This window comes from Vavraia culicis, assembly GCF_000192795.1.
Source record: "Vavraia culicis subsp. floridensis unplaced genomic scaffold supercont1.48, whole genome shotgun sequence".
NCBI lineage: Eukaryota > Fungi > Microsporidia > Pleistophoridae > Vavraia > Vavraia culicis.
Genome location: NW_007360651.1, coordinates 1 through 12,214, shown reverse-complemented (window position 1 = coordinate 12,214; position 12,214 = coordinate 1). Strand labels below are relative to the sequence as shown.

Here is a 12,214-nt window from a genome sequence, read left to right as displayed (position 1 = left end):
GGAACACGTGGTTAAGACCGGGTGCGACGACCTGAAGAAGGAGATCATGAAAGGTATCAGCGGTATAAATGATCGTGTAGCTGCTGGTGCGATACTAAAGTTCTACAAAATCTACCATTTTGTAATGAAGGACTTGGTGCAGACCAAAGTGAATGATGAGGAGTAAAGGACGACATAAAAGATTTGTACTATCGTATGAATGGTATTGCTTTTAGTAGAAAAGGAGTTTTTATGGATGATAAGGGCCTAGCGAAGAAAATGGTGTTGGTAGATGCATTCGTTCTACGAGGTGTTTGTGTACGCCATGAAAATAACTTATTCTGCGTTGACATGACAAGATTGTTTTTAACAGTTTATGGCTAGGCACGCCCTTCTACACCACTTTTAATGGCCCTTTCCTTTCTTATGGCACTGTGAACGATCCCTACAAATCTGAAAAGTATGTTTATCTCGGTGTTGTTGTATGAGGAGATAAATAAACGAGTATTGGTGACGAAACATCAACCTCACGTATAATATCCTTTGTTCCAAGCCCTTGGAATCAAAGTGATTAAATTGTGTTGCCCCTACCTCACATAGAATGCTTAATGCTAACAAACTGTATTTTATTCCATCCTTACTTCACAAATGTATTCATTTACCTCAACATACATATTTTATTTTTCTTCTTTCAATAAATCGTTATCTATCTTCTCGCATACCTACAATCATTTTTCTGGTTCACATTTTTTCTAATTAACTCAAATTTGTGTTCCAGTTCGCAGTACCCTTTGATGAAAATCGACAATAACACGTTCTCAATCCCAAAACGAATAGAAGTAGCAACAGAACATTCTCTCATAGAGAGTACACCGCTCACCACCCTGGAAATAGCATGGAACAAACTATCTGACCATTATACAGCCAAGGCAGAGCAGGAATGCACACAAACAATGCAGGACAAGCAATTCTACAACTATGTATTGAACGGGAAAGTGGAGATAGAAACTGCGCTCGTGAATTACGACCTGATACGGCAGAAGGTGCTGTCACTGCGCGAACGAGGCGATAGTGGCGATGATAACGGTGCTGTTATAAACTTTAAGGACTACTGTGTGCGTGAGTGTATAAATACGCTCAAATACCAGCTAGAAACACTGCGAGCTGCGATTGAAGAGCGGCGCAATGAAGAAAAGGTGTTGCAGCTGTTCACGACCTTCAAAATAAAAATAGAGAACCATCGTATACTCGTCAAACTCACAGATAAGAACGTCATAGATATTACGAACAAGTTAAAAAATGATGGATGCGATAATTTCCGGTTTATTCTGCGCTCGCTTGGTATTTCCAATAAAATTGTTATTTCGTGCGATTACGAGAGAATGCACTTTGAGATGGTGCACGACTTAAAGGATCTCAGCGAAATTAGGAAGGCGCTGGAGATAGCGGATAAAAACATTACGGCGGGCAAGTTGAGTATCGTAGTAGAGAGCGAAGAAGAGCACAAAAAGAGACTTAAATCGAAGAAAAGTAGCTGTGGAGATAATGTGAAGGCCACGCATGCAAGAATTGATGAGAACGAGGCCTTAGCAAATGAGGATGGCAGCAAAATTGGGGATGAGTCTTCCATAGAGAAGGCATCAGAATCACAACTCTTGGGTGAACCATCCAAGGATGAGGTTGCAGATCCACAAAATAACAAAACAGCGAAAAATACTGCGAACAACGAAAAAGAAACGCGTAAAGAGTCGTTCGGATCGAGTGATATAAATATACCCGCTAATTCACGTATAAGCAGCAACAGGTTCAACCACCTAATATGTAATTTTATATACAAGGCACTCATCCACAACACAGAACCATCCTACATTGTTGAGAGGGTGTTTATTCTGCTCTCATATTACATTGCTGTGAATTTCTACGAAAGTAACAAATTTGTAAGAATTACGCATGTAAGCGGAAATACACAGGTCATGTTTTTCATACGAAACAAGGACAAGCTAAGAATAGAAATAAAGGATCAGAAGGAGATAAAAGTATTTTATAATGAAGGACGGGTGATTATGTGGTAGTAAATATTAAAAATATATGTTCTATAGGTATGCACAGTTATTGTTGAGTGCTGTTTTAGTATTGAGTACGGTACAAAACAAGTGCTGTACATAATACACTTCCAAATCAAAGGCCTGTTCACTTTCCCTAGCGATTTAAATGCTGTATAAATCATTTTCTGGCTGCACTTTACTTTCCTTTTTATGCTCAGATGGCGTATTGCAACGATTCTTCGGTATCAAATCCAATAAAAAGCAACCGTTTCACTTGCTTTTCATGAAAAATAATCATTTGCTAGGCAATTCATCATTGTTGTAAGAGACCGTTTCTTTGCTGTGATATGAAACCGTCATTTTCAACTTTTTTTGCATTAGATGGCATCGTTGCGTATCGCATGCTTTGGTATCTGTGCTGTACCGAGTGGCAGGATAGAAAGATTTTTTTAATCCCATTGTGCGAATTTACACCTTATGAATTAACATGTAAGATACGTATCGGTAGGTTGGTAAGGTATTTAATGGTCAGGTAAATTTACCTGAAAGGTTATGAGAACGCGACAACCATCTTGTGCACACTCGTTCACATGAATTGCAACAAGAAACAACAACCGTACAAAAAGCGATACCATAATTAAACCTAACTATCCTCAGGAACAATACCTCAACCACTTCACAGTTCCATTACCACAATCGATCCAAAGAACAACGACCAGGTACTCCTCAATTACACAACCAATTTCTCAACTGCCCTCAATTCAAAAATCAAGCATCTATAAAACATTATAACTTTATCTAATCTAAACAATAAAAATTACTGATTCTTAAAGAGCACGTCTATAGCACCATCAACATCACCCCCGCACTTGCCAAGCGCGCTCGCAATATCGTTAATGTTATCAAAACCGTACTTCCTTATTTCACTAATTTCTCTGCGATACTTGACAAAGAAATTTTCGCTTTTTTTCTTCTTCCACACATTCGGTATTACCTTCCGTTGCACCTCCTGGTTACCTGCACACACACTCACCCCGTTATTCTGCGCAATAAGACCGGTAAGCGGATCGCGTACATCCTTTATCATGCTGTTCATCATATTAAACCCGCCCGGTATGTTCTCAAGCTTGCTCATCGCTATGTCCACATTCTTGAGCTGCTGACTCATATAATCCGGATTATCGGCCAGCTTTTCAAACTCCTCGATCGCGTTCGGGTTGTTCATTATCATTCTCAGTTCCGGATTCTTGTTGATCTGTTTCTTCAGTCCAGGAAAGGATTCAAGCATTCCCTTCATTACCTCCGGATTCTTGAGCATGTTTTTCACCATCGGGTTCTTCAGCATCTGCTCGGTCATGTCGCTCTTCTGCCCAGGTTCAACCTCCCTACGTCTTCTCTTCAGGTACACCACCGCGTTGTTCTCTATTTTCAGCTCTTTTATCGTTTTCTTATCGTCCGTTAAGTACCGGTTGTTGTAGTACACCGAGATATCACTTGCCGGGGTATTTATACGCTTCGATATTTTTTCCTTTAATGTGAGCAGAGTTTCGTGCACGTCCATGAGGAGCGGCATGCGGTTGTTTTGAAATTGCACTGTAATGGTAATTTGCATGGCAAGGGTATCGTTTTGTTTTTTTTGATTAGAAATGAAAATGGTGGACCAATGAGAAGATGAGAAAAGGGAAAGATGAGCGGTAATAGGAGAAAGAACGGATGAGCATGATAAGGAGGGTTTAATAAAATGGTGATTGGTTGGGATGAGAATGGTATGGATGAGAATGGTATGGATGAGAATGAGTGTGGATGAGAATGAGTGTGGATGAGAATGGTATGGATGAGAATGAGTGTGGATGAGAATGGTATGGATAAGAATGAGTGTGGATGAGAATGAGTGTGGAGAAAGAAAGGTAAGAGTAACATAAAAAATGAAAATTGGAACGTATTTAAAGGGCAGCATTGTGATTGGCTGCACGGTGTATAGAACCGGTAAATTAGTAAATATAAGACGGAGAGGTAGGAATGATACGGAACAAAAGTGGTAGAGCATGTGATAGAGAAACGGTATTTTTTAATAAAGAACAGCAATGTGACAGGACCTGCAGTGATTTGTACTATTCATTTTTTGTTTGCTATGTGATAAACACACCTTTCCGTTTGGCACTACTGCTGATACCAACTTAAATAATATTTATTTAATGCATAATCATGCATTAAATAACAATTGAGTAATCACTCGTTTTACGGCAACACCGCTCTTCAATAATTAAAATTAATGAATAATTCCTTTTTTGATGCATCAGCATAGCCATCGCCGATCAGTGCAATAACAAAAATACGTGTTGATCACAGTGTACGCATAACCAATGATAGGTTACTGCTCCGTTTTGTGCACCAGTCATATCGAGCAGTGATCCGTTGCAATATCATTTTTGATTGGTGTAACAAGCTCAGTTTTATTTCCTGTTCAGTACGCGGTCAGACGAACAAATCCTTGTTAATTGAGAGCTACACCACACGTTGTGCGCATGGCAACAGGGAGTGACACCTTCAGGCCAATGATAAGTTGAGCACACCGCACTAAAAGGATTGAAAGGCTTTGTTCCGAGTACATCACACCGTACTACATCAAAACACGGCATGTGCTGTGTAGGAAATTAAAAGTGCTTTGCTGAGCAGCAAAAATTTAGTGTTTGTTTCGGTTGAAGAGTCTGTAATTGTTGTTACGGGGATAGAACAGGAAATGAATGTTTGTTTGGGTGTTACTTCCGTAACGTAAATAAACAGCGGTGCTGTTGAATAATAATTTCCCATTCTTAACATGAAAGGATGTTCTAACACGTGCTGATTCGATGTTGCTTGTGCACTACAACATAACTATAAAAATAATTTATGGGATGGATTGTTTAATCGTGAGGTAAGGGTTGAAATTATTATTTTAATAATTTTTAGCATCGTAGGTAGGAACCGTGAAATGCTTTACCAATCAAAGATACTTTAAAAATTGCCATATCAGAATTGAAGAACTTATCCTCCCTTAAACAGCATTTAGCACTCTGCCTTAAGTTAAATTTAGAAGGTGCTATTCTTTGATAGCGGGCATCGCTGCTTTTAACGATTAATAACATGCAACAGTGCATCAACAAGCAGTTAATGACGAGCAGCACTTTTACATTCTGTCTAGCGAGAGCGTAGCTTTTACATCTTGATGAACGTGCAAATTCTTTACCAGAGGAGATAGACAGGTTGACTAGCACGCATCGCGTGCAGACCATAACTTTACAGAATAAGCATTTTAATTGAGCAGAACGTGTTCTACCACTTTGTTACCACGCGATTATTCCCTCGCTACACAATTATCCCCATTTTCTTGCATCGAATCTCCCCGTAGCATTCATCCTGCTCAACACTGAGATTGCCTTTTTCCAAATTGACCAGTAACCCGTAGAAAATATCGGCCTGCTCTTCTCTGCCCTTGCCACTCACTACCTCACCAAACACAAACTCATCCTTCTCGTACTCCACCACGCTGTTATCCTCGACAAAATCAGAAACATTAACAGCTTCATAATCATATTCAGGCACTGCATCATCCCTTCCCACTTCTATATCGCTGAGAATGTGTGCCTCTATTGCTTTGAGTTTGGCCGTGATGGACTGAATTATAAATGCGTCTTTAAGTGCCATAGGATGTGCTAACTGCATTCTCTTGTACTTGGGCTGTCTAAACTCATAGTTCCTGATTTCCGTTTCTGACCGCACACCACGTCCTACCTCAATCTCTGACGGGAAGGCAGCATCAACTTCGTGATCGATACCATCAACCATGTCATGGTCTATGATACTGCCCGCATCGTAGTTGTCCACCGTATTATCCATGGTATCTTCGTGGTGCAGCAACAGTTCATGATCAGCGATGCTGACCGGTCGGCCAGCATGTACCCCGCTCTGTTCGCGTCTGATGCGCTTGGCACTGTCTGTGTAGAACATTTCAACGATTCTCCTGCTTTCTTCAATGAGCCAGCGCATCTGTTTGCCGTATATCAGCGAAATACTGAAAAGTATTTTTGATCGTTCAAAAAGATCGTGCATGCTGTAATCGTGCGTGATTAATGGTAACAGATCTAGTTTGATGGACCGTTCCCTTGAAATTTTCCTGGAATTGTACAGTGAGAGAAGCTCAGGTGCTTGCATTTTTGGGCACATCAAATTTTTCCATTTTATCTTTTTGTAAATTTGGAGGTAAAGCGCGTTTTGAAAAAGGGGTGTAAAACGGTTAATCACGTTACAGCCATTTTTCCATTCTCATCGTACTATTTGGAGAATTGGATGGTAAAATTGCGTAAAATATTAAAGATTAACTTTTTAAACGTTAAAAAGTAAAATTATCACACAATAAAAATGAATTTATTGTTTATCCACACGGCGATAGCAGCATTACATTTAAGCAACACAGTGTAAGCATTTCATATTTCTGGTACGCCCTTTAAAATATGCTATGGTATTTTTACTCAGCTGTGCTCATTAGAGCAAATATCCGCTAAAACAGCTCTTCCATGTCAATACAAAATAATCCACCTTTAACAAACTTAACCAGAAAATGAGCGTATATTTTACCTACCACCCCAAAGGTCGGCAGTTTGCTCCTTTTCAACCCGCCAATTTTGACCCCCATGGAGTACTACAACATAGACACGCTTCTCGCGCTAACAAACAGAGTGACCGTAACATTCACACCACCTACCACTCTGCTCATTCCAGCCACCAAAACAACCTCAACACTCACCACATCTGCGCTACCTCTCTACCAAGTACTATTCTTCCTAAAGAATGGTCACTGTGTACTGTACGGCCCACTAGTACCGGTGAATATTATGAACGATTTAATGGCCTGTCCGGTACTTGTCAATCTGAACAAGCTGTACAGGCATATGTACCGGTTGGTTGGAATTATTGGTGAGGAGGGATGGACCGATATATTTAGGATTAGGATGGGAATGCTCAGCAGGCTTCTTTTTGCTGAGAATTTTTGTGAGGATGATTTGTTGATCTGTGATGAGAATGAGCGAGAAATTGTGCGGATGGGGATAGTAAGATTTAAGAAATTTGCCTAGCTGATCGTTATGGTGTGTTAACACATGCTTGGCATGTTTAGATAAATTTGTTGATTAGCATTTCTTGACCGTGTATATTGGTTCAGAACGGTGGTGCAATTCATGGAAGTGTTATACACAACGAAACGTTCCCGTAATTTGTGTGTAATTGCCGTTGGTTGAAGAGAACACATTTTTAACGATGGTACGAGAGGGACAGTTTTAACGGTTCTAATCATTTTGATCGGCAAGCGGTAATAAACGGACGGCTTTTAGCAAAAAAATTATTTTTATCCACAGCTTACCATCACAGTGCCATTTATTGCGTTGAAACGCACGTAATTATCTTACAGTGTGGAAACAAACCGGTCGTTACCATGATTAGGATTGACAGTAACAATTCTTGGTGTCTTTCACGGCATGTTCAATTAAAAACTTCCTCAGCCTGTGAGACCATTACAAACTGTTAAAATGCTAGTGGATTGAACACGTGCTACTCTAAACGGCAATTCAGCCCATTTAAATGGTGCATGTGAGCAGGAGGAAATGTACAAAACAGACTGAACTTGAACAAAGATGTGTAACTTTCATAGCTCACATTTACCGCACACAACTACCAAAATACACGTTTATTTACTTATTCTTGCATCACCCAGAAGAACATTCATCCACTCTGTTGCATCAATTCTTTTGATAACCGATTTTTCACTTTCATTTGCTCGTCTCATAAACGAATCAAGCACTTCTTTCATCAACTTTCCTTTCTTGATATTCCTGCCCGGCACTATTTTTATTGCGAATTTGTAGGCCTTGAACGTGTCCCAACTCCCGGCAATCGGAAGTGCCAAGCTTATATTATCCGTCTCTGTTGGACTGTAGGTGAACACGATTGGTATATCGTAGTTTGCGGCAGGAATGCTCTTTTCGGCTGCATTATCACCGTTTAGGTTCCCTGCAATGCTATCGCTCACCATCTGTTTATCATCACACTCAGGCTCTGTGCTTTGTCCATGATCTACATCGCTACCAATATGCATACTCTCAAGTTTGTGCTCCAAACCTTTTTCCAGTGCGAAGAGGAGGCCTACCGCATATTCAAGTCGCACATTATGTACGTAGTTCTTCTTCCCTTTCACCATAAATCCGCCTTTCGTCAGAAATTCACCGCTTGGCGCTGACTTGCTCACCTGTTCCTCATTCACATAGTACGAGTCACACACTATCCTATCCTTCCAGCAGTTCGAATTCACCATACACATTTGCGATGCATCCGTAATATCTTCTTCCTTCAAACCGTACACGTTCTCCGGGTTCGTTTGCAATCTTTTGATGCTGGTTACGCTGCTGCTCTCAGCATAGCCGGTATTCCGTCTTAAAATGTTCAGTTTTGTTCCGTCTACGGTAACAACGCTCCCGCCTTTCACGTCGGCATGGAAGAACAGCTTGAACTTCCTTTTATTGAGAGTTTCATTCTGTGTGGCGTTCTTCCCACCAAGCACTAGAAAGCCGTTTTGCGTGACGGTAAAATTAAACTTTTCGAACCAAAACAGTTCTCTCTTTTTGTACTCTCGCTGTTTCACAGTTGCCTTTTTCTCTGATATATTGGCAAGAATCGATTCCAAATTGTTCCGTATCTTTTCCCTCTTCGTTTTCTTGCTCTTCATTTGGTTATAGTAATAATTTACGTTTTTATCTATTGACAGCCTATAGAACAGAAGAACATCCTTATAACATCGTTTAGACATCTCACTGTTTTCTCGTTCAGTCATATCCTTTTCAAAATTTCCTTCACAACGGTCCTCTATCGTGTCTTTTGCCGCTTTAGCCTTACGTTTGCTTTTCTTGGTGTTATTTTCTCCAGAACTAACCGAGTATCGCTCACCATTTTCATCAAACATATTTCCATCATAAAAAATGCGCATCAGCACTTCGTTTTTCATAAAATCAACTTTTTGAATGCTTTCTCTGTACAAAGGATCTCTTTCCTCAGCTTTTTGCTTAAAAAACATCTCCCAGCTTATCTTGTTATTCTTCACATAGTTAAGTACCTTAAATACCCTGGAAATATCATCTCTTGCCATCCCTATTATAATCGCTGCCTTTCTCAGTTCATTTTCTTCGTTCTCAATTTCCTGTACATACTTTAGCTGTTGCATTCTTACCTTGTCTCGCTTACTGAGATTTACCTTGCTCTGCATCTTCTTAGAACCTGAATAAAAGGTGTTCACGCACTCGTTGAATGAACCGAATATCTTAAGATTACCTGGAGGATAACACTCAAGAAAATCACCTTCAGGATCAATCACATTGAAATCTAAGCACAGATAATTGGCTGCCTTTCCTTTCTTTTCAATTATAGCACCATAGTCTTTATTTGCTTTAAAAATTGTTCTCAAATTAGTGAAAAAGGCTTCAAACACTGCGATCTCATTTTCAGCAAGATTTTTCAAATCGACATTATTCATATATTCCTTGAAAGCTGCTGCCTTCAAAATCCTGTCATCTTTTTGTGACTGCTGTGCTATTTTACCACTTGACAAAGATTTCATCTCGCAATTTTTGTTGGTATTTTCAAGGTTTCCACTATTTCTTGCTCGTCCTATCTGTACTTTCAATATATTCCCAATAAATTCGTTTACCTCCTTATCCAGTCCCACAAAAGTGTCCACGCTTTGAAAAAACGAGTATCTGAAATTTAGCTGAATAGGATTAAAAACGTAATACGAGCCTTTCACCATGTTAAGTTCGCTCACAGGTCTAAAAATTTCAACAATTCTGTATTTGTTCATCACATCATAAATATCATTGAGATCGACCTTCTCTCGCTCAACAGTTTTCTGTGTTTTTACTCCTTTTACGATGCTCTCTCTCAACCTTTTCTTAACCTTACTTTCTTTTTTAGGTTGCTCCTCCTTTTTCTCATATATTCTAACCGATTTGTCGATCATGTTATCCGACTGCCCACTTCCATTCCTATCTATCACCATTTTTCCCGCTTCACCATCGTATATTTCAGTAATTGGCCCATTACCGCGATACTCTGTCCTTTCCAACCCATTTCTATCCTTCTCATCCTCCTCTCCACTATTTCGTTCACTCGCCACGCTCTCTTTCTCCAGCACAATCAAATTACCGGCTGCAAACATTTCCACCACCACCAGAAACTCACCCGCCTGCACCACAACCACTCTGTCAAAGCCTACCTGTTTTACACCTCCAATCTTTTTTCGCCGCAAACATGTACGCAGTCTCTTGCAGAAGAAACTAATCTCATTGCTAGGATACGTATCGGTCAGATGTATACGCAGACCGGCCTCAATCAGGAATATGTTTTTGTTGGTGCGGACGTAGAATGTTCGCTGGCCGGATGAATATATGTTTTGGATGTAGGTTGACTCGATTTTGGGATGCAGCTCGTTAACGGCTGTGCGAATGTCCAAGTAATTAAAACGCTGTTTCATGGAAAGGGTACGACAAATGGGTGTTTTATTCGTCGACTTATACGTTTTAGTATGAATTTATGGTAGAGTGAAAATATTTTGCAAATTTATAACGGTTCTGCTTTCCAGAGATGCACGATAGGTCTATAATTTGCTTCGTTGCTATCTAAGATGTGTCACACTATATTAACGTAAGTCAATAATTCATTAACAGCTATATTTGGCAGATTCATCGCTTTGACACGAGTAAGGAGCCATCATTTGCTCTATAATTTACAGTGATCCTAGACAGTGTGTATTCCTGGTAAGATGTAACAAATGACCTGTAGCGGAGAAAAAGATTTACTTGAAAAGCTGTTGACGGACTTTTCATCTATCATAAACGCACTAGAAACTCACAACTATCTAAGTTGACTGCTCCTTTACGAGAGGGCCGCCCAGCGATACCCTACGTGAGTAGCATTTGCACTTGCGTCGATTGGTATAATATGCCCTTTTGTATAAGAGTGTGGTAGTGACACCATTTTTAGTATTATTTGAGGTTGTGTGTTGTATAATGGTGCATTTCTTAGATAATTTGTGTTTGATGTAGAGTTTACTTCACAATTTGCTTTTTTTCCATAAATTACGTTTAATTTATCTTCTCATGCCATTTCATCCAAACATACACACTTTTTTGGTTCGCTAGGACCGACATTTTTAACCTCACAACCTGCACTAACACCTTTTTTACCGTTAACACACCGATCGAGAAGTAATAAGTGCTGTGGTGTTATCGTAACTCGTTGTTCACTAAATTTAATTCACTTATCATCACGGTTACTCCCTACAACGAATGTCCATGAAGGGTTCGTTGTGTCGGACAAAGGAGTGGCAGTTTAAACTGGATTAACCGTTACCCTGCAATCCTCTTTTCCGCTACATGAGATTCAAAAACCTTTGCACCGCATGCCGCGCATGTATTTTTGCACAAGAAGGTTACGTGACCTGGTGTTTTATAGGGAGAGATATAAACAACGTGAAAGACCAAACACATATATTCTTACCATTTTTCTAAACCACACTCAATCAACTACTGGTCCATGATATGTGAATAAGTTTATTTAACAAGAATAAAAGTGTTTGAGGATTAATTTTGCTCCTGATTTTCTACTGAGAGAAATTTCTTGCAACCTATTCTTTAATCTGTTACACCTCGGATACCTATGGTAACTCTCTGTCTACCACTAGATCTATAAATTAATACTACTCAAACACGTTCTTTGAGTTCACAAAAAAAACTCGTCCAACTTCCGTAAGATAAACCAAACTATTTCAACCATCAAGAAGGATCAAAAATTTTATTCCACACTTTCACGCAAAATAAAAGGTCAAAATTTGTTTTCCAATCTATTTTTTGCGATGCACTCGGTTATTCTTTATGAACTACATCATAATGGCATGATTACCAAACGAAGATTATTTCTTGAACTTCTACCAAAATATTGAAAACAAGTTAAAGTGATCAAGGCATAACATGGCGTATTAAAGGAAGGAAATTATTTAGTAATCAGTCAGACTCTATTCCTTTTTATAGGGGAAATAGCTCAGCTGTTTTCTTCTAAATAATCTGCCTGTTTGAGACTAAGCGCACTTAAAGTTTGGAAAGTACGCAAATCCT

General features: G+C 39.5%; 6 protein-coding genes across 6 annotated transcripts; 2 read left to right on the top strand and 4 right to left on the bottom strand.

Moving 5' to 3' along the window:
* Positions 1-773: 773 nt before the first annotated feature.
* On the top strand, positions 774-2,051 carry VCUG_02195 (uncharacterized protein; the record flags this gene model as incomplete). Its single annotated transcript, XM_008077017.1, has 1 exon — positions 774-2,051. One exon carries the CDS (start codon positions 774-776, stop codon positions 2,049-2,051), a length of 1,278 nt encoding a protein of 425 aa, XP_008075208.1.
* A 790-nt stretch (positions 2,052-2,841) lies between these two features.
* On the bottom strand, positions 2,842-4,071 carry VCUG_02194 (uncharacterized protein; the record flags this gene model as incomplete). The annotated part of the gene is made up of 1 exon (XM_008077016.1): positions 2,842-4,071. The coding sequence occupies one exon, from the start codon at positions 4,069-4,071 to the stop codon at positions 2,842-2,844; it is 1,230 nt and encodes a 409-aa protein (XP_008075207.1).
* Positions 4,072-4,969: 898 nt separating this feature from the next.
* On the bottom strand, positions 4,970-5,296 carry VCUG_02193 (uncharacterized protein; the record flags this gene model as incomplete). The annotated part of the gene is made up of 1 exon (XM_008077015.1): positions 4,970-5,296. One exon carries the CDS (start codon positions 5,294-5,296, stop codon positions 4,970-4,972), a length of 327 nt encoding a protein of 108 aa, XP_008075206.1.
* A 3-nt stretch (positions 5,297-5,299) lies between these two features.
* Positions 5,300-6,268, bottom strand: VCUG_02192 (uncharacterized protein). The gene has a single exon (XM_008077014.1). It carries the CDS (start codon positions 6,225-6,227, stop codon positions 5,370-5,372), a length of 858 nt encoding a protein of 285 aa, XP_008075205.1. The 5' UTR covers positions 6,228-6,268; the 3' UTR covers positions 5,300-5,369.
* Positions 6,269-6,694: 426 nt separating this feature from the next.
* On the top strand, positions 6,695-7,135 carry VCUG_02191 (uncharacterized protein; the record flags this gene model as incomplete). Its single annotated transcript, XM_008077013.1, has 1 exon — positions 6,695-7,135. The coding sequence occupies one exon, from the start codon at positions 6,695-6,697 to the stop codon at positions 7,133-7,135; it is 441 nt and encodes a 146-aa protein (XP_008075204.1).
* A 608-nt stretch (positions 7,136-7,743) lies between these two features.
* VCUG_02190 (uncharacterized protein) lies at positions 7,744-10,575 on the bottom strand (the record flags this gene model as incomplete). Its single annotated transcript, XM_008077012.1, has 1 exon — positions 7,744-10,575. The coding sequence occupies one exon, from the start codon at positions 10,573-10,575 to the stop codon at positions 7,744-7,746; it is 2,832 nt and encodes a 943-aa protein (XP_008075203.1).
* Positions 10,576-12,214: the final 1,639 nt, after the last annotated feature.

Bases quoted from the DNA above. Each gene is read 5' to 3' on its own strand.
- VCUG_02192 (XM_008077014.1), bottom strand. From the start codon at position 6,227: ATGTGCCCAAAAATGCAAGCACCTGAGCTTCTCTCACTGTACAATTCC.